Source organism: Penicillium expansum (genome assembly GCF_000769745.1).
Source record: "Penicillium expansum strain MD-8 chromosome Unknown contig357, whole genome shotgun sequence".
In the NCBI taxonomy this organism is placed as follows: domain Eukaryota; kingdom Fungi; phylum Ascomycota; class Eurotiomycetes; order Eurotiales; family Aspergillaceae; genus Penicillium; species Penicillium expansum.
Window position 1 is genome coordinate 1,049 of NW_015971218.1, and position 27,241 is coordinate 28,289.

The 27,241-nt window shown below is 48.2% G+C and overlaps 11 protein-coding genes across 11 annotated transcripts; 8 read left to right on the forward strand and 3 right to left on the reverse strand.

The window, feature by feature from the left end:
* Nucleotides 1–1,144: 1,144 nt before the first annotated feature.
* PEX2_101390 (glycosyl hydrolase family 79 C-terminal domain-containing protein) lies at nt 1,145–2,750 on the forward strand (the record flags this gene model as incomplete). Its single annotated transcript, XM_016747409.1, has 5 exons — nt 1,145–1,281; nt 1,334–1,834; nt 1,888–1,940; nt 1,988–2,184; nt 2,241–2,750. The coding sequence occupies 5 exons, from the start codon at nt 1,145–1,147 to the stop codon at nt 2,748–2,750; spliced, it is 1,398 nt and encodes a 465-aa protein (XP_016601729.1).
* A 428-nt stretch (nt 2,751–3,178) lies between these two features.
* Nucleotides 3,179–5,736, forward strand: PEX2_101400 (uncharacterized protein; the record flags this gene model as incomplete). The annotated part of the gene is made up of 2 exons (XM_016747410.1): nt 3,179–3,950; nt 4,004–5,736. The coding sequence occupies 2 exons, from the start codon at nt 3,179–3,181 to the stop codon at nt 5,734–5,736; spliced, it is 2,505 nt and encodes an 834-aa protein (XP_016601730.1).
* A 577-nt stretch (nt 5,737–6,313) lies between these two features.
* Nucleotides 6,314–8,452, reverse strand: PEX2_101410 (uncharacterized protein; the record flags this gene model as incomplete). The annotated part of the gene is made up of 1 exon (XM_016747411.1): nt 6,314–8,452. The coding sequence occupies one exon, from the start codon at nt 8,450–8,452 to the stop codon at nt 6,314–6,316; it is 2,139 nt and encodes a 712-aa protein (XP_016601731.1).
* A 3,358-nt stretch (nt 8,453–11,810) lies between these two features.
* On the reverse strand, nt 11,811–13,889 carry clf1 (putative cell cycle control protein (Cwf4); the record flags this gene model as incomplete). The annotated part of the gene is made up of 2 exons (XM_016747412.1): nt 11,811–12,044; nt 12,102–13,889. The coding sequence occupies 2 exons, from the start codon at nt 13,887–13,889 to the stop codon at nt 11,811–11,813; spliced, it is 2,022 nt and encodes a 673-aa protein (XP_016601732.1).
* Nucleotides 13,890–14,343: 454 nt separating this feature from the next.
* Nucleotides 14,344–15,903, forward strand: PEX2_101430 (U4/U6-U5 snRNP complex subunit PRP31; the record flags this gene model as incomplete). Its single annotated transcript, XM_016747413.1, has 1 exon — nt 14,344–15,903. The coding sequence occupies one exon, from the start codon at nt 14,344–14,346 to the stop codon at nt 15,901–15,903; it is 1,560 nt and encodes a 519-aa protein (XP_016601733.1).
* An 874-nt stretch (nt 15,904–16,777) lies between these two features.
* Nucleotides 16,778–17,606, forward strand: PEX2_101440 (uncharacterized protein; the record flags this gene model as incomplete). The annotated part of the gene is made up of 2 exons (XM_016747414.1): nt 16,778–17,375; nt 17,434–17,606. 2 exons carry the CDS (start codon nt 16,778–16,780, stop codon nt 17,604–17,606), a joined length of 771 nt encoding a protein of 256 aa, XP_016601734.1.
* Nucleotides 17,607–19,185: 1,579 nt separating this feature from the next.
* On the forward strand, nt 19,186–20,356 carry PEX2_101450 (uncharacterized protein; the record flags this gene model as incomplete). Its single annotated transcript, XM_016747415.1, has 4 exons — nt 19,186–19,813; nt 19,889–20,103; nt 20,159–20,251; nt 20,318–20,356. 4 exons carry the CDS (start codon nt 19,186–19,188, stop codon nt 20,354–20,356), a joined length of 975 nt encoding a protein of 324 aa, XP_016601735.1.
* Nucleotides 20,357–21,081: 725 nt separating this feature from the next.
* On the forward strand, nt 21,082–21,749 carry PEX2_101460 (uncharacterized protein; the record flags this gene model as incomplete). The annotated part of the gene is made up of 2 exons (XM_016747416.1): nt 21,082–21,228; nt 21,288–21,749. 2 exons carry the CDS (start codon nt 21,082–21,084, stop codon nt 21,747–21,749), a joined length of 609 nt encoding a protein of 202 aa, XP_016601736.1.
* A 501-nt stretch (nt 21,750–22,250) lies between these two features.
* Nucleotides 22,251–22,844, reverse strand: PEX2_101470 (Hemopexin/matrixin; the record flags this gene model as incomplete). The annotated part of the gene is made up of 1 exon (XM_016747417.1): nt 22,251–22,844. One exon carries the CDS (start codon nt 22,842–22,844, stop codon nt 22,251–22,253), a length of 594 nt encoding a protein of 197 aa, XP_016601737.1.
* A 1,125-nt stretch (nt 22,845–23,969) lies between these two features.
* On the forward strand, nt 23,970–25,071 carry PEX2_101480 (aldo/keto reductase family protein; the record flags this gene model as incomplete). Its single annotated transcript, XM_016747418.1, has 2 exons — nt 23,970–24,511; nt 24,591–25,071. 2 exons carry the CDS (start codon nt 23,970–23,972, stop codon nt 25,069–25,071), a joined length of 1,023 nt encoding a protein of 340 aa, XP_016601738.1.
* Nucleotides 25,072–25,669: 598 nt separating this feature from the next.
* Nucleotides 25,670–26,930, forward strand: PEX2_101490 (C2H2-type zinc finger protein; the record flags this gene model as incomplete). The annotated part of the gene is made up of 2 exons (XM_016747419.1): nt 25,670–26,216; nt 26,299–26,930. The coding sequence occupies 2 exons, from the start codon at nt 25,670–25,672 to the stop codon at nt 26,928–26,930; spliced, it is 1,179 nt and encodes a 392-aa protein (XP_016601739.1).
* Nucleotides 26,931–27,241: the final 311 nt, after the last annotated feature.

Below are 27,241 nucleotides of genomic sequence, written 5' to 3' on the forward strand. Positions count from 1 at the left end.
AAGTTGCAAGTGGTATTACTAGTCGACCATTGTTTGTCGGTAGTTGCATTTGAATATGTACCTCCATAGCATGCCTTCATCTTTCTTACTATCAAAATACTGTTCAATCGTTTCCTGCTTTATGCCTATCCTTTTTCGCGTTAGAGGCATGGTATTGCGGCCCCTATAACTGTCCTATATATTATTCATCATTCGATCTGTAGAATAGACCTCCGACTCTCAAACTCAATTCCAACACATAGAAAGCTTTCGGCATTTGAACTTCAACCTCTCCCGGCTACGCGGCATATAGCTCAAGGGAAACTTCCCGAGGTTGGGAACGGGAACGGAAGGGGTTCCGCTTTCGTGAAATCCCTTTATTTCTCCAACAGCATATGGTCAAGGTATTGATTTCTTGGTTTACCAAGTTATGACCTCGAAATGGTCTGAGAATTATTGTGGTAGTTAAGCTGCAATTCTTTTCTTGTTTTACTACATTTCAAACCTGGAAGACCCCGATCCACCAAAATATGCAATCTCATCGGTCCCCGCAGAATTCATGCTGCGATTGCGGAGATAATGCGGGGGGTTGTGGGGTGCATTCCGGGGTTGTGGTGGGTTTTGCGACGCTTCTAGGGGTATGTGTGATGAAATTGTCTTCAATACGACGTCATATCGGTTTATCGGCTATTGCCAATAATCGCCCCAACTCAATACCAAGACACTGTTGTTGATACTATCATGAAAGCCAAGCGAGCCAAGAAAGCCAAGAATGAGGGTTTATATCGTATTCTAGAAGATGAGATGAAATGAGCGTAGGAGCAAAGTTTATAGATTGGTATAGCCATTCGATCTGCCTCTGTCGGGTGAAGCGAGAATATTCGCAACGATTCTTGATATACGCTATCACTGATGGATCTTCGGATTGTCAAATACCGACTTTGGATACCCGGGATGAATATAAATATCAGGAACAAGCCACCCTAACAAAACCAGGAATAACCATATCAAATCACCACTGAGTTTTGTATTCACCATGTTGTTCAGTATCCCCGTACTTCTATCCACGGCTACATTTATAACCTCTGGGAAATGCAGCTCCAAGACTATACCGGTCCCATCTTGCCCAAAGAACAGCAGTCCGGTCCCCAATGATTTGCAATCAATGTCAATCGAATTTGCATACTTTCCCGACTATGCTGGCAACAAGTCACAACCAAATCAGTTCTCGAAGAACTTGCTTCACAATCTCAAATCTCTGACTGGCGTTGCTCCGAAAGTAAGAGTCGGAGGAACCTCACAGTATGTTGAAACATATTCTCGATCGCAAGTGCTTACGAGAATTTACTGATAGGGACCATGCTACGTACTTCCCTGACCAGGAGGAGAATGTACAGCTGATCTATCAAAATCCCACTGATGATCAGCCAATCCAAATCAATTACGGTCCTACCTTTTTTGAATCATATCACACCCTAGGAGATATCAGGTACCTGCATGGGTTGAACATGGCTCAGAACAAGTCGACTCAATTGCTTGAACTTTCGGCTGCGGAAGCCTGTACATCCATCGGCCCCCAGCTACATCTCTTTGAGCTGGGTAACGAGTTCAACTTCGCCCCCGGAACATATCGCCCTACAAACTACTCACTGCTTGATTATGTTGAAGAGTGGAACTCCAAGTCGGTCATTGTCAAATCTGCAGTACAGAAAGCCTGTCCTGGTCCTTTCCCGGGGTTCATGGCACCTAGCTTCGTTTTACTGGATTTCATTGACGATACTACCTGGACTGCCGAGGACCTATACAATCTTGGATACGATAAAGATGATCTGACCAAAGAGCTATGCTTCCACAAGTCAGATACCCACTATTATTCTTCTCCTTTTACTTCGCTGACTTTTAGAACAGCTATATGGGTGTTAACGAACCTCCTCTTCCCCCTGCGGATTTGGATCTCCAGCGTATGTCTATCCGCTCTGTACGAACCGAGTAATGCTGACAACGACAGGGACTTTGATGAATCACACAAACATTGTGCGCAATCTTGCAGAGCAGATCACGCGATCTAAGAACCTTGCATACCTCGGCCTCCCTTATACCCTCGGTGAGCTAAATTCGATTGCAAACCAGGGCGTAAATGGAGAGACGAATGTGTTCGGTGACGCTCTGTGGCTGGTCGACTTCTCCCTCTGGGCAGCGGTACACGTAAGAGCCACCCATCTTTCCCATACAATTTCCAACAAGGCACTGACATTGAGTAGGGAATCAAGCGACTGCAGTTCCACCAAGGGTTGAACTACCGTTACGCTTCGTGGCAGCCAATCGAGAGCAAGGGGGTTCCTCCAACCACTAGACCCCCGTACTACGGTCAGGTCATGGTTGCCAGTGCCATCGGACAATCCAAGGACACGCGCATTGTGAACATTCCGCTGTCGGAGGATACAGAGTCCGCATATGCTATCTACAATGGAGATCGACTGTCAAAGCTGGTTGTGACGAATCTGCGGGCTTTCAACCAGACTACGTCGGATCGTCCTCACAGGGAATACACATTCCACGTCCCTACACAGCATAAAAGCGCAATGATCGAGCGTCTGATTGGCCCAGGCAGCGATGCGCTTGATAATATTACTTTCGGTGGTATTTCATATGATCATGGCTTGAAAGAGGGGAAGCCGGTCCAACAGCATGCGAACGAAGAGACAAGGATCGTGAATGGGCTGCTTACAATCACAGTTCCGGACTCTTCCGCTGTTCTCCTCACTTTATGATTCGCTCAATTTGGACTGTGCAGGGGATCAAACTATAGATAGCTCATATATAGACCCTATATCGTAATATCGCACATATAGCCGTGAGTGCAGTTAAAAGGTGCAACGCAACGGTCCTTCGCATAGCCTTATGTCCAAGTCTAGAATCCATTTAAAAATAAATTCTCAGATTGAACAAGATAACAGTGTCCAATTTTAAATTGAATCAGCCGCAGATTAACAAAAGCGCAAACCGACATGCCAAGCAGCTAACCAGTTTACGATAGGGCTAAGGAGACTAGACTGGGCCCCTCCAATTTGGCCCCCAGGGCTGGCACCAGGACCTCCTTTTCCCTATTTTTAATGTAGAACGCTCTTGATTTAAGACGCTTGTCGTCGTTTTCCTTTTTCTTTTGGTTTTTTTGGTTTTTTTTTATCCACATCCCACCATGGCTTCGTCGCGGGAGTCGCAGCGCTCACTGCTATCCGAAGATTCGATCGACGCTCCACCCCAACGTTCTTGGAATCCACTCAACAATCGCCGAGCCGACTCGGATTATCGCTATCATGCCCCCTCAGACAGCACCAGCAGCTGGTCCGAGGAAGTCCTGCGCGATGTTGGTTTGGGCATCTCGAACTCATCGGGCGACACCATCCCCGCAGAACTCCCAGCAGACAAGCGCCATTCGACCGATAGCACTGCGACTACGACTCCAAATACCTACAATATTCCGGAGACTCCGCAGACTCCACATGCCCACTCCCATGTGCGGTGTCCCAACCGAGCAACTGTTCTCCAGAGACGTCTCTCGTGGGTCCCGTTGACGGTCTTGATTCTCGCTATCTATGCCACCATTTTCTCGGGTATCTATCTCGTTATTGCGCTGCGCAAGCCCCGATGGCGCAATATCTCTATCCACGGGCCGTTGGTTCCGTCTACGGCAGCTTTGTTGAGCTCATTTTTTGCGAAGACGATCGAGCTGGCATATGTGACGATCTGCGTCGCGTTTCTAGGACAGGTGCTTAGTCGGAGGGCTTTGATGAGGGATTCTCGGGGAATCAGCATTTCGGATATGAACATGAGAGCCTGGATTATGCAGCCCGGATCTATGATCGTGCATTGGGAGGCGCTACGATATTCGGCGCTCACTTTCCTCGGGTCGGTTGCATTAGTTGCGACGTTCGTGGCGATGCTATACACCACTGCGGCGCAAGCTTTGGGTAAATTACTTCTCTTCTTTCCACAAAGTATATCAAATATTAATCAACAGCAGTTGCTCCCAAACTCTCCTTTAGTCCTATCGAACCAACGATACTCCAGGGCAAGGTAGCCACCAGCTTTGCAAACACATATTACGTCGGACCAAACTGCGAGACACCCGTCACTGTCGCCATGGACTCCGAGTATCGCAACACGACCTGCCTCCAGATTGACCACGTCGGCCACGCATATCACAACTACCAGCAATGGATAACCCAATGGAGCCAGCTGGTAACCAGCAAGAACGAAACCTCAAGCCAACTCCGAAAGCGCCCACAGCCAACAGGCTCGCTCTGGGACAACACCACAGTAACAGGAAGCTGGATCGACATCCAAGACATGGCCACGCTCTCCAAGAAGCACAGTCGGATGGTCAACAATATAACAATGGCAATGCCGCACGGCGGCATCCCCGCCGCAGCAATGAACACCAAAAACAATCTCAAACAACCCATAGACACTTCCGGCGAAGGAAAATATAACATAGAAGCCTCCGTCCCCTCACCAGCCGTCAACGTCCTCTGCGCCGGAATGACCAAAAAGGAGCTCAGTCCCCTAGTCTACGCCTCCTGGCCCGGCGGCGACAAATTCAATGTAACAACCTGGAACTCCTCACCACCAGAAAACATACCCCATCCCGCAGACTGGAAAAACAGCACAGTCGTCGACTCACTCTTTCAATTCGGCCCAAAATACAGCCAAGTCTCACCCATTTTCGGTAAATATCCACTCCCATACAACACAATCCTCAACACAACAGGTGTATGGCCCGCAAACGCTATCTACCTCCTCGGCGCAACACCGCCAACCAACAACACCAACATGCCAGAGTACGTGATGTGCTCTTTGCGCGCGAAACAAACAGGTACATGCTCTACCAACTATTCCGCCGACACGAGCGGTGCATCCCTCAGCACGAACTGCGAGAACCCCTCAAACGGTCTACAGTACGACCGTCGCCAAGGCACGTACTACGAAGGCGTGTGGGAAGCAGACTGGAAGAATATCGCGTCCGAGTGGGGGAATTCCCTGAGCTTGAATGCGGGTATTTCAGACGGCGCGGCTAGTAACGCCAGACTGCTGATGCAGATGATGCCACGGTATGACAAGACCGAGGAGACTTTTACGCTGGACCCGACTATGCCATCTATTGCCGAGGCGTTGGCGGTCATGGCTGGGAGCACGCTTATCCTTAGCTCGCAGAATGCGCCGTTCGTTCCGTTCTGGAATTACAGTACCGAGAACAAGAATGTGCTTGCCGAGCCTGTTTACCAGATCTTTAATGCTTCTATCCAGGCTGTTGGGTATGCTTCCTTTGGGGCGGAGAAGTGGCAGGGGATATTCTACGTGATTCTCGTTTTTGCATTTCTGACCAGCGCTGTCTGTCTCGGGTTTATGATTGTCGAGGCGCGCGGTCGACAGGTGACTGATTTTACGGAGCCGCAGAATCTGTTTGCGCTTGCAGTGAATAGTCCGCAGACGAGTCGGTTGGAGGGTGCATGTGGATGTGGGCCTTGGGGAAAGCAGTTGAAGGAGAGGTGGTTTATTGGGATGGAGGAGGATGATGAGCATTATTATATTCGGAGTAAGACGGAAGAGAAGATTCCTCTTCTTCGGAAGACGGTGGATTCGATGCCTCTGGAGCCGATGGAGATTGAAGATGGCGGTGGGAGGATGCTCAGTCCCATGGTTGATGAGTTTAGGAAGGTCTCGAAGCGGCATTCGTTTTTGGCGAAGCTGTATTGAAGAGATATTTCCTAGGACATCTCCATGTGGGCGGTTGATCGCTTATGATGAACACGATTTACATACGATAATGGTTAATGTTTGAAGTAATGGATATGACGAAAGACGTTTCGAACGTTAGGGCATGGTTAGAGCATGCGCTTGATTTCAAGTGATTTACACTCAGATCGAGATATGTACAGATTAACATGAACACAACACAACACCCATACAAGAACAAGAACAACTAGATCGGCACAGTACAGGCACAGCCATGAAGTCAAATCAATGAAAAAAAAGCAACCGGTTCAACAAGTGTGGCATAACGCTAAGGAATCGCTCATACACACAAACATAAAACGAAGAAGATGCTAGATGCAGGTAAAAATGCAGCACCTCAAATGCAAAGACACAGAGCAATAGACTTTTCCAAGACACCAGTAGCCATGGAGATGCTATGAAAGGAATGAATGAGAGAGGTTGTAAGAGAGTCGCCAAATGATCTGGCGAGGTAGGTATTTTGGAGAAAAGATGAGGGAGTGTATGGGAGAGTTGGGCTCCGAATGGACTGTAGGTCGGAATATTGGGCGAACGTATGTTAACGATCAGCCTTGAGATTGAGCCAGCTCATATCTGAATTGGTATTGTTCTTCTTCCCTTGTATCGGAAGTTCGTCGATATCGTCTGGTATGATGACGCTTGATCTTCGTGCGTTGGACTGTCTTGCTCTGTCCGCGACGCTGGCATTCGATGATTCCCAGGGCATGTCATGCGTGCTCGACTGGTAGAAGCTGGTAGTGTAGTTGCTGCTTGGGGGACGTCCAAGCCAGCTGCTCTGGCCCGCACCTTGCCACTTTGAATCATCGCGGTCGTCGTCCGAGGCGATACTGATTGAATCTGCACTGGAGATTCGTGCCGATTGGCTCTCCGGAATCACTAGGCTTCGACTTCCCATGTTATGGGAACTGTGCTCGGTAGTCGGGCTGCCGCTGAGAACATGGCCAAGTGGCTTAGGCTGCTCGAGGAAGCCAAAATTCAATGGTGTCAAGGTAGACATCGGCCAGGCGCTTCCGCGGTAATCGGACTTGGTGTACACGGAACTCATAGTCGAGCGGTCGGATTGGAAGTTAGTGGCACCGCCGTCCTCGAAGTATTTTCCCCACCCTTCGTCGGTCATTCGATCAGCGGCTTGGTTTCCATGCCCGGTGTCATCGCCAGCCCGATAGTTGTCATCCGTGGATATGCTTGATGCGCCCATGACACCGCTGGATGGAATTGTAGAGAGCGGACTGCTACTCTTGGGCTGAGGAGACAATCCATAGCCTGTATTACCGGGTGGCTTGAGAGATTTCTCTCCTCTGTAGTTGCCGGAGAAGATAGCCAATGAGTCGACCGAAGCACCGGCGACTGGGACAGGAGATCTTGCCATAGGGTAAGCGCTTTCGGTCAGGGGTTCTATGCCCTGATCCTGGAAGCTTAGGCGGTCTTTTTTGTCGCCACCGCGACCAGGTTGGCCTCCCTGCTTCTTCTGTTTCTCGCGTCGCAGTAGGAAAAGGATGATGAGCAGGATCAAGCCAAACCCCAGGATACTCCCAAGAGTTGCGCCAAGAATCATTTTGCCATGATCAGTCAGGCCGCCTACAGTCGCAACTGGAGCTGATGAAGAAGTGGGCGTAGTTGAGGCTGAAGTCGATGTGGATGTGGATGATGAGGTTGATGTCGAAGTAGATGATGTGAATGATGTGGTGGTTGGTTTGAGGACATGTTGCTCTCCTTTTCCATAGAACAGCTCTGTAGAGTTGACCCATGCGTTGGAAGTTTGGTTAAAGATTGCCAATGAGTTGTTACTTTGACCACTGGCGAGAACGACCAAGCCACTACCCTGGGCAAGCGTATAATCAGACCAGGATGCTGTTGGGGCGAATGTGCCGTTGTAGGAATCGGTGAGACCCCTCTTTCCAGAGGATCCGATGGCTGTCACCGGGTTCTGCACCTTTCCTTTCGAGCTAATGAGGTAGCTCGTGACACTATTTGGGGAAGCGGCCATCTTAAACTCCTCGAGGACCTTAGTCCCGGAGTCGGAGGCGAGTGCGCATAGAGATGAGGTTTCGATTGCAGTAGGAAGAGTCGCCTCTGAGATGGTCCAGCCTTTTTTGTTTGTGGACTCGTAGATGAAGATAGCAGTATTGGTGGCAGATCCTCCAATCAAGGCTACCTCGGAAGAACTCCAGGGCAAAATGATGGGCTCATATAATGCCGGCGCGCCCTGGTCGAGCCCGGACGACACGGTAAAGGGGGGCGCTACGGTTGAAATGAGGAGTGTCGATTGAGAGACCTGGGTGCTGCCATCTGTGTTTCCTGCGTAAACCAATATTTGCGAAGTTGAGGGAATGTACCCAGCACCATGTCCAACCCGATCTTTCATCGGCGTTGAATCCAATGTCTCCCACTTCTGTGTACTGAACAAAAATCGTTGGAGACCGCTGTTTCCAGAGGAGCCGGTCCCGCCGACCAGATAAAATGCTTTTTTATCTTCGTCATTCTCATTCCCACCGATCCCACCTTGGACGCAAGCAGGGCCAGTAACCTTGTATTCTGGGGACGGGAGTAACTTCCATTCCCCATTCTCCTTGAGAGGTATTGATTGGAAGCCAGTCGGCGAATAGGAGTAAAGAGTGTTGCTGTGGACAGTAGAGCAATCGCCCTCGATCTTGAGTAGAGGTTTAGGGCCAGTCATACTGAAAATTTTTAAATGAATAGTTCAAAGTCGCGATGGATTCCGGACCAGGAGTGAAGGTGGGTGGCCAGCCAGCAAGGGACTTGAAAGACCCAAATTAGAGAAGAAAAGGTGACTGCCGGAGCACTATCTCATCTCGACCTAGGCAGTTGAGCTGAAAATGCCAACAAATCAAACTCGATCCGAGCGAGTTGACGCGACAACGGGCAACGTGAAGACGAGTTCTCAACTGCTTTCCGAGCGATCAGCTGCGATCTGAGATTCTCAGAGCGGAACTAAGGTGGATCGCGTATCGGATGACTCGGCGACTCGGGATGACACAATCAGAGTGGTGGTTCAGGGGTGTCAATAATGGGGATCTCAACACGGACGCGTCGTTCAACGAGGATGTCAAGTAATCACAAGGATCTGAGGGGCTGGGCGATCCAGTCCAGTCGATACGTGCGAGAGAAAAAAAAAAGGTAAGACCAACAAACCCCGATTAAGCGAATGAGGGGGTTGACGGAAAGAACGAATGACTAGAATAACAAAGTGCACAGCACAACTGTAAATGCAGACAGGATAAAAGGAGAGAACAGAAACAGAAACCACACGATCCTAGTGAAACAGGGAGAAGGGCCTCTCGACCCCCTAACGGAGGAGGTTAGCAGACGGCTTAGGGGGGGTTAGCGAACGACACCATCCCTTAAGGGGAATAATTTCGTCATTTTCAATTCGTTCGGTTTATTTTTTCGTTAGGTTTTTCTTTCCCGTTAATTTGGTTTATTTCATTTTGATTGGGTTTGAGAATCGTTCTCTCTACTTCATTCGTTCTTATTGGCTCTCTTGGCCTTCATCTATTCTCTTCTATACCTAGGTAGGTATTGATCAGGGGCTCTCCCGCGAGCAGTCCCGATGAAGTGGGACCACGCCTCTCGTGTACCTGGACCCCGTTTTAGGCATTTTGCACACTCCACTCGGATTTCCAATGCTTCTAGGGCGGAGCTCGGGATATATGGACTGCAAGGGAGACTGCAGATGTAATGCATAACAACACTAGTACGGAGTACTCTATACACCATAATAACAGTGCAAAAAATCAAAAAATCAAATCAAAAAATAAACAAACGCCCTTCCCTTGGAAGGTTCCCCCTCTCCAGACCCGTGGTTCCTGTCTGGTAGACCCATGGAAATTTTCAAACTCTGGCGCCTTGGCGTGCCACCTCCAAGGTTCTTCTACTATAATTGCATGTTGTACCTATTTCCAAGGTTCATATATGAGACTCTGCCGAAGTCTTAATATTAAGCAATATTGCCCAAAGGTATCGATTTTACACATCCATGGATATTGAATTCCTTCATTTCTCAAATCCAAGGTTCGACTCAGACATCATTAAAATTCGGCTGTCCTCGTTTGTAACCGCAAAGGGCTGGCCCTCACTATATCTACAAATTTCCAATTTTGATCGCAAGTGTACAGCATATAGACTGGTTTCAAGTTCATAGAACTACCGAGCGTCAATGTTATACTAACTCATCCCCATATGGCATGTACGCCAGGGACCTAAAACCACGAGCTTCTGTGATCATTCCATGCCCCTGTTGTGCCCCAGTCCAAAGGTCAACGATTACCCCACGAGCATGTGTTGGTGTCGTAGAAATCCTTCTTGCAAATGTCACAAGTATAATCGACAGGTTGATCTGCAATATTGCCCCCCCCACTGTTCAAAAAAAAAGATGGTAGTTAAAGTCCAGCAATTGACGTCGATAGGAGCGAGAACTTACTATTCTTGGTAGGATTCGACGATACCTAGGTATAAAATCGGCGCTGGCTTGAGCAGAATTGTAGTATCAACTGGCTGTAGCCGAGGATATAAAGATTGCGTGTAGAAATTAGTTAGAGCAATGCTTGTTGACTGGTGGGCTCGCCAATTGAAAGCTCATAAAGGTCGAGAATCGGTAGTGTCTTCATAGATGTGCTATATCTATGATCCTCAAGGAATACGATTGTTTGTCTTTACACGTTTGTCATGTGGGCTCATTCCCTATTCGGGAATTCTAATGCCGCATACCACGGCTCGCTTGATATATATATGTATATCTAGATTGACCCTAAATAGCATCTACTAATAAATCCTTCAGGAGTCACCTAGATATCCTACCTTTGCTAATTGTTTCAGTACACAAATCATATTCATATATAGATGTCTCCGCTGATTGTAGTCTGGTTCAGGACATGCATAAAAAAATCCTAATAGTGAGATTCTCTGAAACCAAGGTTGTTATAAATGACTTGATTGACAAAGACAAATTAAAGACTCGAGCCGTCTGACGTTTCTTGCAAGAATTTAAATGGCTTTGATTCATTCCTCGAATTAAAGCATGTCACATGTTTTAATTGGGGTAAACGATTACGGACTACGGAGAATAGGAGAATAGGTTCCAACTATGCAGCGGCGAATAGGCATCAACGTATCATCTAGCAATCCATGGATGACATATCGCTTATGATCGACAGGTAGTTGTGGATATCTCATATCCAGCATCAATATGACCATCAGAGTCGATATTTCGAGAATCATTAACCCATTTAATTAAATTTTAGTTAACTCCAATCCAAACGGAGTATATATACTAGATATCGCTATACAGGGAATCTCCATATGTACAGTGAAAGGACCTCGGGATGAGGGGTTGGGCTATGGATTGTGGGGCAGTGGAGCTGTGGATATGTCTGTTCCTGAGACCTGTGGGAATGTCTCAGTTCTCCGTGTTTTGAATAATGTTAGAGTTTTGATATCTTCAAGAATTGCGTACATGCTCCGTACCTATTCTTATCTCATGATCTATGTACTTGATAAGCCGTTCTAGTAGAAATCCAATCAAGCGAATGTATGGCAGATATCTTCATGTTCAGCTTATGCAAAACATTCGCCCAATCTCTAATCCAGCCGACACAAATATAACGCTACAGATACATACTACCAAGTCAATTACCCGCCCCGCTGGAGGATTACCACCCGGGATGCAGCACTTGTACAAGATAATGGCAACTGATGTGGTAGCCAGCATGCACGACATCCATACCGCATACTTTTCTAGATGCAGTGGGCGGTCTCATTTTGAGGACACTGCGTATCGGTTAGTGCCGCTTAGCCGGCGACACCAATTCGATCGAAAAAGGGGAGTTTGGGTCGGTTTCATTGTCACAAGCAGATATCGGAAATGGTATTCTGGTCTGATGATTATAACACATGAAGTCTGTTCCCGTAACCATGGGATTTGCATAGATTTTTCACCATAGAAAGTATCCAAAGTGTCAAGGCAGTGGAAAATCTGGGAATCAATTGATTTTGTAAAATAAAAGCTACCACACGCTCTAGGATTGATTCTGCTGCTTCCATTGGTGTGCCTTTTGGAGCAGACGAGAAAGATTGGCAGCAGATTGATCGTCTGCAGGGAACACAAAGTCTGTGTACTCCTCGTATTGGTCGTCCGCCAACTTGCGGCGCTTCGTAACGCGTCGGGGCTGCTGTTTTTTGACCTTTTCGATATCCTCGGGCGATCCATATGCATTTTCGAATGCTAGCCAAAGGCCGAGAAGAGATTCGCGCTGTGAATAGGTTAGAATAGACCGAACATTGTGTGGATTATGGGAACAACAACTTACGTCTTCCTTGAGATCCTTGTCTTTGAACAGCTTGTCTGCCCGAGCAAAGACCGCACGCGAGCGGAGTAATGCCTCTTCGCTGGGCGGCTTCACCTCGTCCTCTTCCTCTTCTTCCTCATCTTCCTCGCCTGGCACAGAGGTCTCGAAGCGAGCGTAGTTGACCCATACCTTGACGTGATCGGTCTTCTGGAGGAGACGTTCGTACAATTGTCGAACTCGCTCATACTCGGATTCGTCTTCTTCAAAGTCGATGTAAGCCTTCCACACAAGCTCGGGCATGTCGAGTGTGGATTGCTCGATGCCAAGCTCGAAAATGGCCCTCGCCCGTTCCGCGTCGTCCAGTTGACGCTCCAGCTCCGCGAATTCTATCCACGACTGGCTGTTGGAGGGGTTCCATTCAAGTTGTTTCTGGAACAAAGTACGGCATCGCCCGAACTCGTACATCCGGTGTTCAATATCGATATAGCCACGGAAGATTTTGTCTTTTGGACACATTCCAATCGCCTGGCCCAATGTCTTCCGTGCCGCTTGTAGCTGCATTTGGCGAACCTCAAACTGTGCCTTCATGAGCCAGACTTTGCCAAATGTGAACTTCTTGTGCGGGATAATCCTCAAGCATTCCTGGTAGATTTGCCCGGCGCGTTCCATCTCCTTTGCTTCCATTTCTTCCCACACAGCGTAAAAGATCCAGAGATAGATATAGCGGCGCCAGTGCCTTTTCTCTTGTGACGGGGGAACCTGTGCAATGGCCCGTTCGTAGATGTCCCGCACCCGCTCTGGGTCGCCTGAAGTTTCCTCCAATCGTGCAAAGTCGAACCAGATATCATAGTTGCGAGGGTTCTCTTTGAGCTGCTCTTCATACTGAACTCTGCGCTTGGACAGAATCACATCCTCCACACCTTCGCGATCACCGTATTGCTTTTCGAAGGTCGTGTAGGCCTTGTGAAGGACCATAGCCTTGGACCGCGGAAGTCGGTCTAAGGCGTATTTGTAAATCGCTCGTGCGCGCTCATACTCCTTCAACTTAGCCTCGAATTTGGCATATGCGGTAAAGAGCTTCTCGTCCATGAAGTCCTCCCCTAACGTTTCGATAGCCACACCATAGACCTCGCGAACCAAGTCACTTGTGCCATACTCCTCCTCGAAGCGTGCCCATTTGATCCAATTCCGGGGTTCGGGGTGGACGACAGTAAATCGCTGGAAAATGGCGCGTGCTCGTTCGAATTCGCTATATCTCTTTTCCATTTTGATGTATGCACCCCACGCACCCTCTTCCGGCTCCCATGACATCCATCGCTCAAACACTTGACGGGTACCGGGGATGTTGCCTAGTGTCTCCTCCATGTAGACATACTTATACCAGAGCTTGTCGATACGGGGGAGGATAGTCACGGCGCGGTCGAGAAGGTTTCGGGCATGGTTAATATTCCGGGTCTTCATCTCAGCTTCGATATAGCGAATCCAAAGAACGACTGAGGTCGGATCGACATCGAGCGCACGCTCGAAGATGGATCGCGCCCGGCGGAATTCTTTTTGTTCGAGCTCCCAGGCGGCATAGCGCATCCAGTTGTTCATGTTAATGCGGTTGCGCTGCACATAGTCTTCGAAGTCCTTTCTTTTCCGACCTTGGTACTCGTGTAGTTCTTCAAGATCGGCAAAGCGCTGTGTCGGCGCTTCAAGGCCGGGCTCTTGCCGGTCAACGGCCTCGCGGAGCAGTTGCTCTGCAGAGATCTGAATCGGCGCGGCGGCCTTGTTCTTGACCCGGGGAGGTCCACGGGAGGCCTCCATTGTGACGGTACTGTATTGACTGATCCCGATGAAGAGGTGTTTCGCGACTCAGGAAGAGGTAAGGTGAAGTTCGGGAAGGTTGAAATTATCAGACGAGTAATGAGGGTTAGGCAAGACGACGGGTTTGAAAGATGAAGCTGGCTTCGCCAAACTGCGGCGATCGCTTAACTCGGAAATTGGCAGGGAATTTTTTAACGCCCAATCCAGTGACGCCGAGAGCAGCTTGGACCCGTAGCTCAGAGAATCCGCGATGAAATCGCCGAACTGCGTAACTGGTCTTTATCGCCACCCGCGCACGTAGCTTCCTTCTGACTAAGCACAACTTTTCTTCCCAACCTGAAGACTTTGGGAATATCATTGCTCTTTTTCTTGTTTACCCAGTGGCGTTCTGGGACTACGATCACACGCACTTCAGTCTACGGGAGCGCGCTCGTCACACAACTTCCGAGTCAAAATGTCGACTGCCGAAGAGCTTCTACGCGACTTTGAGGATGACGAGGAGGACTTCGATGTTGGCGAAGGCGAGGAAGTCGACGAAGAGCCCGAGCAACAGGAAGACTCTAAAGAAGGCGCCGGGGTCTCCAATGACTTCGACCGCTCTATTTCTACCGCTGATGAGCTGACACGCCTACACAAAGTCCTTCGCGACTATTACTCCATCCGATTCCCCGAGCTCGAAAGACTCGTCAGCACTCCCATCAAATACGCTAAGACAGTTGCTATCATTCAAAATGGCCCTTTCAACGACATCAAGGCACTGTCCACATCATCAGAGAATATGGCTGGCGTCCCGCTCAAGTCGGTCTTGGATGGGCCGTCTCTCATGGCAATTGCGATGGAGGCAACAATCACTAAAGGCCGAGAGATGACCGAATCCGAACTCAAGCCGGTTCTTGATACATGCGAGAGGATTTTGAAGCTTGATCATGAGCGCGCTGTTCTTACCGCAAGCATCCAGTCTCGCATGAACCAGATCGCCCCTAATTTGGCAGCACTCATCGGCGCAGAAACGGCTGCACAGTTCCTCAACCAAACCGGTGGCTTGCTTGAACTGGCTAAGATCCCCTCCTGCAATTTGGGTGCACAAGGATCACGCAGATCAGAAGGACTGGGCTTTGCGACCAATCACGGTGTTCGAGCGCAAGGTTTCCTCTACGACTCGCCACTTCTCCAGGAGGTTCCTCTGGACCTCAGGAAACAAGGAATTCGGATTGTTGCAGCCAAGATGGTCCTCGCCACCCGTGCAGATGTCTCCAATTACGCTAAGGACGGCTCTTTGGGTGAAGAACTAAAGCAACAATGCTACACACGACTGGAGAAACTCACTGAATCTGCGCCAAACGCCGGTACAAAGGCACTCCCTGCGCCCGATGACAAACCATCTAGAAAGCGAGGTGGTTGGCGGGCGCGAAAGGCCAAGGAAGCTGTCGCTATGACCGAACTACGGAAGGCACAGAACCGTCTTGCATTCGGCAAGGAGGAGGCGGAGGTGGGATACGGCACGGGCTCTGGAACCGTTGGACTGGGTATGCTGGGACAACAAGACGATGGTCGCATCCGCGCAACCCAGATCGACCAGCGCACCCGTGCCCGACTCAGCAAGAGCAACAAGGGCTGGGGCACAAACACCCCCGCTAGCGGCACTGCCTCGTCCTTGCGTGGCTTCGGCCAGGGTGGTGCAAGTGGCACTGCAAGTGTTCTTCAAGCGCGAGGTATTCGTGCATCTGGTGTCGGATCTTCCCTTCCTGGCGCTGCTGGTACCTCCAGTACTATTGCATTCACGCCCGTTCAAGGCCTGGAGCTAGTCGATCCGAAGGTGCAAGCGGAACTGAAGCGCAAGCGCGATGCCGAGGAAAATCGGTGGTTCAAGTCTGGTACTTTTACTCAAGCTCCTAACCAGAATCCCGGCAATTCCCAGAGCGGTGAGAATGGTGGCTTCAAGGTGCCTGCTATCCCACTTAAGAGGAAGGCTGATACGGGCGAGGGAAAGATGGGCCCTCCACCCAAGCGTTGAGAGTTATGTTTTTTTCCAATTCGCTTGATTGCTTTTATCGGGCCCTAGCATTTTGACGGCGTTTCAAGGGGAAGATCAGGAGGCCTGAGCTTCTATATGAGTTACGTGATACCAAACCGATTGTACATTAGATCTGACTACAGACCTCAAAATGACATTATTCTTGTGGAAAAAGAAGATACCAAACCGATTGTACATTAGATCTGACTACAGACCTCAAAATGACATTATTCTTGTGGAAAAAGAAAATACCAAACATCCATGGATATTCCAGTTATTACTAATCCATTAAACCAGAAGGAAAAAAGAAAAAAACGAAATTCTGGGGTTTCTGGGGTTTTGCCAAGAATTGCACCATCTCATCAAGGGAGTTGGCCTTGGGGATACTCAATTAGGGTTCCCACAGCACGTGGATGTTTCAGGATTCTTAATTCTCTAAGAATAACTCGGGCAGGATTGAATCCTTTGAGAGAATATACATTGAATGCATGTAGTAGACTTATTAGACCTATCAAACCTCATAGACCCAATAGACCAACTACCTAAAATGAACAATAACCGCCCAACTCTAAATCTGGAATTCGCCCACATTGCGTGCTTGCACTGTCTTGTCAAGCACACAATCCGTGTGAAATGTGGTACAGGGTCCGTCTAGCGGTCAGAAGAATCTATATAAACCTTGATCTGTCTCTAAAATTTCCTTTCGATATTGCGTATATCGTATAAAATTTTGTCTATATAAAACTCAAATTCGCCTCCTCGTTCCGAATTTTTGCCGAATATTATTTCTTCCCCTACTTGGCTTCAATTTCTTACTTCCCTCAAATTTCGATTATTTTGAGTCATAAACCAGATCCATAGAGGCCTTGAAACAATGACGATTACAACAGCAACCCCGGTCCTCGACAATGCAGTCCCAACTACAAAAAGCCTCCCAGACAAGGGCAAAGACCAAAAGGTCCCAAGCTTGACTCAACTCGTGCATCATAGTCATGTCACCACAGAATTTGATCCCTTGAGATTTGAAGCTGCCGCATCATTGCAGCTGAAATTGCAGCTTGAGAAGCAATACCCAGAAACAGAAACAGACACGCGACTCATTGCATCGCCTTACAACAGCGTCCCTCATCTTCTGGACATTTCTGCTCTGGAAAGACAAGACCGACTCTTCGCATTGGCATTGGCATATCTTAAACCCATCCGCGACGACTATGCCACCGCTGAATACACGGAATCATTCAATTGGACAGAGGTGTATGATTTGTTGAAAAGGTTCTCACAGGCAGAGAACCACACGTGGAAATCACAGTCGTATTATGTTGTTATCTTCCGGTCAATCCTGTTGCCGGATATCGACTCGGACCGTCTTTATGATCTTGATGCGCATTCGCACCAGGAGGCCATTGCCAGTGGAGGATTGTTGAAGTATTGGTTTGGAGCAAAGAATGATAAGCACCGGAATTTGGCAACTTGTGAGTATCTGGCTGTTCTCTTTTTGGGGGTTTGATCATGGCTAATCAATTCATCCAGGCATTTGGCGCAATCGAAATGATGCAAGACTTGGAGGTCGTGGACCTTGGCATGCTCAAGCAAGAGCGGCCGCTACAGTAATGTATGAAGAGATTCGGTTCACTACGCTAAGGTTGGATATTGAGGATGGAGTGCAGTCTTGGAAGCTGAGTGATTGGAAGGAAGACGCATAAAGAGCATGGTTTACATTGGCAAGAATAGATTATGCATTTGACTGGAGTTTAGACTGGCATGATATTGCGGGCCTGGACGGAGTATATCTTCATGGATTGCATTTTATTTAGGGTTTTGTTACAACCCGACGTGTTTACAAGGTGGTGCGCCTTTCTAAATGACTTGTATTACCTTACAAACTTCTTATGCCCATTCACTTTCTCTCATAATTGTATCACGCTGGATAGAATCAAATCAGAATCTCTAGATAGGATAAAAACTGTCAGTACTATTAGTTTGCATCTAGGCTTAGGTACGAAAAGTACTAAGCCTAGCGCTTAAAAGCTTGAGCTTTATCTCCCTGATCCGAACCTTCCGACATGAGCATACTGATTATCGGCCAATTAAACGAGTAGAAGATGACAGAGAATAGGAGAAAGGCAAATTCGCTCTATTTGTTGGTGAGCGCTTCTGTATACCCACTGCGCTAAGGATGTTTTTTCTTTGTCAAAATATGTTGGAGGGCATGGGCCCCCATAGTGTCAGGACTTTATAGTTCGATAGGCCCCTCTTACCTTCTATCCCTTTCCCTCCCCTTGTCCGAAAGTTTCCATTGATAGTGCTTTTAACAAAACCCCACGTATGACTATTGGTTCAGAACTAAGGCACTGGAAACTGTTTCAATTGGGATAGCTAATAAGTTATGATAGTATCCTGGCAACAGCCAATTACACAGTGTTGCACAGAGGCACTTGCTGCTTGCGCAGTTTGCTAGACCTCTCTCTTTACTTTTTTCGCAGCTTTGTTGCTTTGATTCCATTAAGCTATAAAAATGGCTCCATGGTAGAGTGTTCTCTATATTTAGCAATATATCAATCACTTCTTGCTTTCTCTACCTTTTTTCTATACAGATAGTTATGATTCTAGCTCCAAAAAAAGACATCCCAGACATGCAAAGTCAAGATATCCACATATATTGAAGTTCCTCTACATCAGCGGTATGTGGACGATAGAATATAGATGAATTGCTTCTCTTTCGTGAGACCCCTATGATATCCTCCCAAGAAGATGCAGTACCTGAAGGGGATGGCCAAGAATAGACCCCCGTCTCCATACATAGCACAAATTGCGCTTTACTTAGAAACAGCTATGCTCCATGTAATTTCAAAATATTCCCGATGTAGTCAAATTATGTACGACTTACACGTGTCATAGAGCAGCACAAGATAATTTTGGAAAAGCAAAAGAGAAACCTTCCCCGCGGATCAACATTGGCACCTCCACATTTCGTCAAAAAGGGGAATGAACTCCACCCCCAATCGCGGGGAATATTACTCTTTACTCTTGCATCTCCAAGCCATCTGATATCAATGCAGTTGTAAAATCAAACTACGTGGGGTATTAGTGTCAGCGTCGATTTATTCGGGTTCTGGTTGGACGTTTCTCTATTTCATGCTTGTGCTATACCCCTCCATGACCACGGACAACCGGCGTGCGAACGAAATAAAATGGCACCGTCCCACCTGTCCCAACTACCAGAATAATTTCTTCTAAATCCCAATCCAAACACTTGAATTGAACTTGCTCATCACATCCAACATGGTCGGCGTCCAAGTAGACAACCTCGCAGTCAACGACGGCCCCTTGACAACAGAGAACGCCACCCTCCTCCGCCCCTCAGAGCCAACTCTCCCCCTCGAAGAACTCCGCAAACGCTATGAAGAGGACGGCTATCTCTTACTGAAAGGAATCCTCCCCCGCAAGGATGTCCTTGCCGCCCGCGATGCATACTTCTCCTCCCTAGAATCAACAGGAGTCCTGAAGCCCGGCACAGCACCTGTCGAAGGTATTTTCGACCCTGCTAAGGACCATCTAGACTACCCTGGTATTGGAGCAGGACACGTTGGCGGGAACGGCAAGCCCGGTGGTGAGCGAGCAGCGGCCTTTGTTGACCTTGCTCTCGATGCACACTACCAGGACTGGTACGCGAAGGAGTTCTGTAACCACCCAGCGTTATATGATTTCATTGCGCGCTTCTCGGGTTGGGGAAAGAATACAATGAACTTGCGTCGCACACTTCTCAGAAACAATCTGCCTGGATCAAAGCCGATCGGCGTGCACTATGATCAGATCTTCTTGCGCTATGGGGATCCGACGAGTATCACTGCTTGGGTCCCCATAGGAGATGTCAAGCTCAACGGAGGTGGATTGATTTACTTGGAGGATGGTTTGTTTTGGCCCCCTTATCTTTGGTTAAAGTTCCCGGAGAGAGCTTTGTATACTGATTGTGTTTGCATGACAGGTGACAAAATTGGAATTGAGATGGAAGAAGCCTTCTTTACCAAAGCGAAGCAGGCTGGGCTTACCGACGAGGAGGCTAAGTCGGCTTTCAACTCGAATATGATGTCAACGGGCCTGCTCTCAGAGTTCCCGACTGAGTTCGCTCGGGAACATGGTCGACGATGGATGGTGTCGGCGTATGAGGCAGGTGATGCGGTGTTGCATAAGCCTCATATGGTGAGCTGCTCATTATTTACACGGAAAGCCGGATTATGCTGACAATTTGTTCAAGATCCATGCTTCCACTGTCAACAATGATCCGGACAATATCATCCGTCTTGCGACAGATCTACGGTTCTGCGACTCGTCTAAGCCTTACGATGAGGTAAGTATCCTTAAATGCGTTGTAAGCCCGAGAGATTAATGACAATGGCTTACAATTTATTTACAGAGATGGACGAACTCTTATACATTCAATGACGGTGTATAGGGTGTTATTGGAATGGAGCGAACATCAAGCCCGGGGTCAATATGTTTTATGATGCACGGACTTTCTTTTTAACGATTTGAAAATTTTAGTAGTCTGTGAAATCAGAATGTTTTTTTTATAGCTCTGCTGCAAGACTGTAGAAGAAGGAAGATATGTTGATTCGGGAGAAGTTGCGTAGGAGACAAGTTAAGGCAAGAGCATGCAGAGCATGGTACAGTATCATTCCCTCATTCCAGTCCCTTCTCCTTGGCAGAATCATTATGATCTAACAAGGGCGCACTTGATTCGCAGGAGAATTTTTCTTTGGAATGTGGTCTGTCATTATTGGGATCGACATAGACCCCTAGATCCACCAAGGAATCCTTTGCTCAGGGAAAATTCATTTTGCTACAGTATCAAGATAGGTTCATAAGACAGACTGTTTCTTCAGACCATCTCAGTTGAGAAAGTAAAGTTTGAATTGATCTACAAGAAGAAGAAAAAGGAAGATACACCAGGGATATAAATATCGGCATTCAAATACTATAAAGCCTCATTCCAAACGATAACAGACTGGCATTTCGGTAATTTCGGTAGTCTTCAAAATAAAGCTATGGATCGGCCTCTCAAGCGTTAAATCTTATAATAGTTGTGATGCTTGAAATTTACCTATCCCCTATCCTCAGGGAAGTACCCATCCTCAAGTACCCACCACTTTATCGCAGATACGCTTAAATCCATACAATATGCCGCAAGTTATTCTAAGGGCATCATGGCTCTCAGTCCTGGTGGTGGCACTTCTGGCTGTGTCTATTGTAAACGCGCATCCAATTCAACAGACAGATGAAAAGATCGGAAACGGACAAGTCGTCAAGCTTGAATCTCGATCGCCAGTTAGTCCCTCAGGCATCGCACTCTGTCATTGAAGGAACCACTGCTAACAGAAGCACAGAGACTTATTCCAGACACCCAGAAGTACATCCATAGCCTCTTGCAAGGGTTAGGGTTGGAAGAGCCAACCGCAACTGCAACCTCAACCGCAACCTCAACCGCAACCTCAACCGCAACCTCAACCGCAACACCAACTGCCACGCCCACTGCCAGCACCGAGACCAAGCAGGATACGGAGAACATGAAGCCAACACAAACAACGCAAATTATCTACTCAAGCTCCACCATTTACACGCCCACTTATAGCGGTGATTCGGCGGGCTACACTCATACCGTGAAACATGTGCACAGTAACGACAAACCGATCGAGAACATTCAGATTGGACCCGGCTGGAATGCGGACAAGAAGCTTACAACCGAGGATCTCCCTGTTGTCTTTGATACTTTGTATAAGGAGCTGGAGCATCGATTGAAGAATGCAATTGACAGCTCGGATGAGATTGGATTGGATGGCTTATTGTGATGAGGATGTTCAGTGCTACGAAGACAGGAGGAAACGATGGATATTGATTCTGGAAAATGTGAACTTAAAAAGCTATGCTTATTTCTAATTCTATGCTATGTACTACTAGTATGCTAGATGTGGTTTTATTTGTTTCTAGTGAAGATCTTCCCAACCTATAATTGTGGTATTGACTCTGGAAGGCAATGTCGTACTCATCACTGTTACTAGAACAGTCAAACACACAGTACAAGCAATACACAACATGCATGTTATATTTACTTCTCGGTGAATATATAATGAATGGACTAGATACATAGCATCTACCCTAAGGGGCAAACCCCTTCCTTGAAAGGATCGCATGCAATCCTTGTTGAAAGGTCATATCCCACAATGAAAGCAATATCAACAGCCAAGACACAAAAGGAATCGCTTCCGCTTTGAAGGGCTACCTCCAAATCAAATCCAGCTCAAAGATGACCAGTGCTCACGGATGATCTTTGGGCCAACCTCCAGGGTATCTCATCCTCCAGTCCATGAAATTCTTGCGTACTGGTCACCTTTGAAAACGTAATAGCTGTTGCTATTGGGGGTCTTGAAGATGGCATCGATGGATTCGAAGCCGGATTTACCAATGCCAGGCCAATAGGTGGTGATTGGCTTAGGTCCTGCGACAACCTTGTTTTGCGAGTAGCTGTACTTCAAAGACTTGGTGCCTCGGAAGAAAAACAGAATGTCATCATTGGTAGGATCGGGAATGGCAGCATCCACAGTATCAAATCCAGCATCCACCAAAGGCTTCCATTCCGACTCGATAGTCTTGACACCACTGTATTGCATGGAGTCCTTCTGGCTGGCGGGGTCGATGATGGCTCGGAAATAGTGGCCCCCGAGAAACACGTAGAAGGAGTTGGGAACGCCAGGTACTGGGACCACAGCGTCGGCACTGCCCCAGTTTGCTTCTTTGAAGGTGGACCACTCTCCGCGCACGAAATATTGCCCTTTAATGAGCTTGTCGTTGAAGCTACTTCCAATTTCGATGGTGGCATACTTGAGGCCGGAGAAGAAGTAAAATTGCCTGTCTTGGCCTGGCTTGCGAATGACACCGTTGACCATTTTGTCAATTTATGTGATAGTAAAAGGTTTGAAGATTTGAAGACTTGAGGTTCTAGGATGTTTTCGATGATTGAGAGAGTGCAATCTGAATTATTTAGGTGGTATCTGTCCTCGTTTATATGCTATTCCTTCGAGCCTGACCATCAGGTAGAAGTTCTCCCCACGAGGACATCGAGATCTATTGCGTTACACAAAGTGGCCTTGCACTGTACATTGAACATCAGCGTGCATATATCTTGTCGCTACAATGAGAGTCCAGTCTTGTATTCCATGTAAACCGAGACCTCAGACATGATATATAGCAACGTGGACCAGTTATCTTTGTTCATAATAGGGTGTCGTTAGAAATCTGAGCTGATCTATCGATAATAACCACACCGTAATTGATCAGCAGCTGTAGGTGTTGTGTCATGGCTACCTGAGGAAGATATATGGAGTATGTATTCTATTGTCAGCTAGCCACCAACGGTATAGCCAGCCACGAACAGCACGGCACGGCCCGGAGCCTAAGAGGCCTGAGCAAAAGGCCTAGATAGACTGAATTATGCATCTCCCAGAGACAGAAACTGGGCTCTACTCCGTATGTTGTAGTTTGAAACTTTGGTCATGTTCTCAAATTTAGCGGCCATTCAGGCGAAATTATGCGAAGTACGCGGGAAGCTCAGGAAAAAGAAATGAGATGTTGCGACCAAGCGTCTAGTGTAGCCATTTTCTGCAGCCGATTTACCGTCAATTAGTGATGTGCTGTAGTAGCAAGAGCAGCTTACAAGACATCAACCACTTCGCACCCGTATGGAGATTGAACGCTAAACTCCCTTAACTCCGTGTTCGTTTTCCGGTCACAACTCCGAACATATCAGCAGTGCAATCCGCGGGTTATGCCCGGAGGCCGGACGAGAAGTTGAGGGCTGTAGTAATTAGCACGAGAGTTTCTCTAGACGGACCAAGTGATTGCACGAAGGTCGCAGTAATAACCTGGGAATATCTTAACTGCGAGAAATCCAACCCGACGGCGGGGTACTATCTTGAAAACCATAAAAGGCCTATCGCAACCCACCAAGTTCGACATTCAACCAACTATCTCATCTCCGCTAGAGCTTTCACATTCACCTTCTATATTTAACCATGCCTTCTCTACTTGGAAAGGAAGTCGGCTCTATTGGCTATGGCACCATGAGTGCGATCCTCCCGCAACCACCACAATTGGCCGACATTATGCTAACCATGAAATTAGGAATGACCTGGAATGCGCAGCCTCCATCATTGGAGGTGTGTTTTGAGACTCTTAACACGACCCTGGAACTGGGTGCCAACTTTTGGAACGGTGGTGAGCTGTACGGTACTCCAGAGTACAACTCTCTGCACTTGCTCAACAAATACTTCACCAAGTACCCCGAGAACGCAGAAAAGGTTGTTCTCAGTGTCAAGGGTGGCTTGAAGAAGGGCGAGCTTGTCCCAGATGGCTCGGAAGAGAACATCCGTCGTAGCGTAGACGAATGTCTGCGTCTGCTTGATGGCACGAAGAAGCTCGACATTTTCGAATGCGCGAGACAAGATTCCGCGTTCCCCGTTGAGAATACCATCAAGGTACTCGCAGAGTATGTCAAGGAGGGCAAGATTGGAGGAATTGGATTGAGTGAGGTTGATGCCGAGACGATCCGCCGAGCGTATGTGCCCCTTATCTTCGATTTTAGTATTTTGTGAAGACATTCCTATGGATAAACTCAATTCTAACTGCTTCTCTAGTCACAAGGTGCACCCAATTGCTACTGTCGAGGTTGAGATGTCCTTGTGGTCTACCGATATCCTCCAGAATGACGTTGCCAAAACCTGTGCCGAGCTCGACATCCCCGTTATTGCTTACTCGCCACTTGGCCGAGGCGTTCTGACTGGAGCTGTGACCTCGTTGGCTGATATCCCCCACGATGACATTCGGCACCACATGTCCCGGTTCCAGGAAGATAACTTCAAACACAACCTGAAGCTCATCAACGAGGTCAATGAACTTGCTACTCGCAAAGGTGTTGCTCCTGCCCAGATTGCACTGGCATGGATCCGGACCCAAAGTGGCAAGCCCGGCATGCCTACTATTATTCCCATCCCTGGGGGTACTACGAAGGACAAGGTGGTTCAGAACATGGGCGGTGCACAGGCGCTGACGGATTCCGAGATGGCTGAGATCGATGCTATTTTGGAGGAACACACAGTTTCTGGGCCTCGGTACTGAGGAGTTCCTGCAATATATCTTCATATAATTAGACGTGGATCATAGCAAATGAGAGATGTTTGTGATGCCAATGGGTTGTTGTATAGATCAGATCAAGTGTAGAGGAGTCAACATACAATCTCACATGTGATTGGTGACTGTCAGCATTGCAAATTCTTCGGTGATCATCATAAAGCATAGGGCAGTGAAGATATTCGGTGTTGCATTGTTCCATTTATAGGGTAGTGTGTATAGAGAGCAAAGGCAAGCTTACCATTGGGTTAGTGTGGTCCACCAGTAGAAAGGAGGTCTGTGCATTAGTAAATAAATCGACCTAAGGTTCTAGGAAATGATACATCGCATAATAAAGGTAGAGATGATCAGTCCATATTCTGTACATGTAAGGATAAGGACAATGGAAGAAGAAGACAAAGAAGGAGAGAAGGGTGTTCAGTTGTTGCCAGCTCGCGGCCAGTCACGTGACATATCTCATACTCACGCCTGAACACGTGATGGGATACGATGGCCTCCCTCGCGCGACATCTACGGCATAGCTAATAGACGGATCCAATTCGTTTGTTGCCACTTCCCTTTTTCTGTACGAGTTATACCATTCACTATGGCTTCACGAGACTCTCCCGGTTCTCCTCTCTCCTCGGTGGGATCCCTCGAGACTTCAGATCATGAATCCATGAAACATGAAAGCCGCGCGCATTCGCCCTCGATGTCCAACTTGCCGCCCTCTAAGCGTCGTCGCACCGGCGTCGCGTCCTGGGATCGCCAGACTCCTCTCTCCTCTGCCCAAGACGAAAACATCCCACCTCCGTCCCCGACTGCCTCGATCTCCTCCGATAGCTCTGGCGATATCCCCAACTCCCCCAGCATCCTCACCCTCCTTGGCACCAATCAAGAAGATGACTATAGCGGCCAGAGCACCGACCAGGTCACTATTTGTCGATGGGATGGGTGCGACGCTGGCGACCTCGGCAACATGGATGGGTTGGTGCAGCACCTACACAACGAGCACATCGGGAGCCGACAGAAACGGTACTCGTGCGAGTGGACCGATTGCACCCGCAAAGGTCAAACGCATGCCAGTGCTTATGCCCTTCGCGCACATATGAGAAGTCACACCCGCGAGAAGCCATTCTACTGCACTCTGCCTGGTATGTTGTCTCAGCAACAGACTCGAGTCCTCCAAACGGGGCACGATGTTGATAGACCTCGAATACTAACAATGAAATATAGAATGTGACCGCAACTTCACCCGCTCCGACGCCCTGACCAAGCACATGCGCTCCGTTCATGAAACCGACACCATGCGCCCAATTGACTCCATCTCAAAAGTCCACGGCACCCCGGCCAGCACTACTGGCACCCCAGCCTCGAAGCTGCAACGCATCCGCTTGAAGCTGACCCAGCCCAGGGAGCCGGGAACTGAGTCTGAGCCACACACCGAAGCAATCACCATTGTTCCAGCCCCCATCACAGCCGAAACACACGATCCCGAAGAGACCTCGATGCCAGAGTTTGGCCCGGAGCTCGACTTCGACGCATCGGAGCTCTCCCTCCCCCCGCGCGACCTCTACCGTCTTCTGCGTCGACAGATCGCGTGGGCTGGTAAGGAGGCTACACAGTTACAAGCCGAATGGGAGACAATTCGCCCGCAGCGCGAGCGCGCATGGCGCGAGAAGGAGGCTATCTTTGACGACCTCATTGATGCTGAGATTGGGCTGTTCAGTGCAATGGTTGGCTCAGTACCACCTGCACACCTAACTACCAGCCTGGAAAAGTTGCAACAGCAGCAGCAGCAATTCCAAAATCAACAGGACCAGCTGGCGAAGTCGGCAGAGGTGCCGACTATCGAGGGCAGCACTTAGGTGGCTTGCCTTTCCTTCTCTATCTTCTCTCTTCTCAACCTCCTACTTTGCTTCTCCTTTTCCCCTCAACCTTCTGGGGCCATGCGCGGTTAGCTTGGCCTTCAGTATTCCGTCACTTTGCAGTTACCATTTTATTTACTGTCCCCTCATATCCCGGCGTGCATGGCGTTAATGTGTACGTTTTTTATCTGTGTCTTCAAATCCACGCCAAAGAGAGGTGTCCTACAACGGAATGTATGTATAGCCTTTTTTGTTTCTTTCCTTTGTTCTTTTTTTTTTGTATGGCTTACAGGCCTCTCTCGCTCAATGAC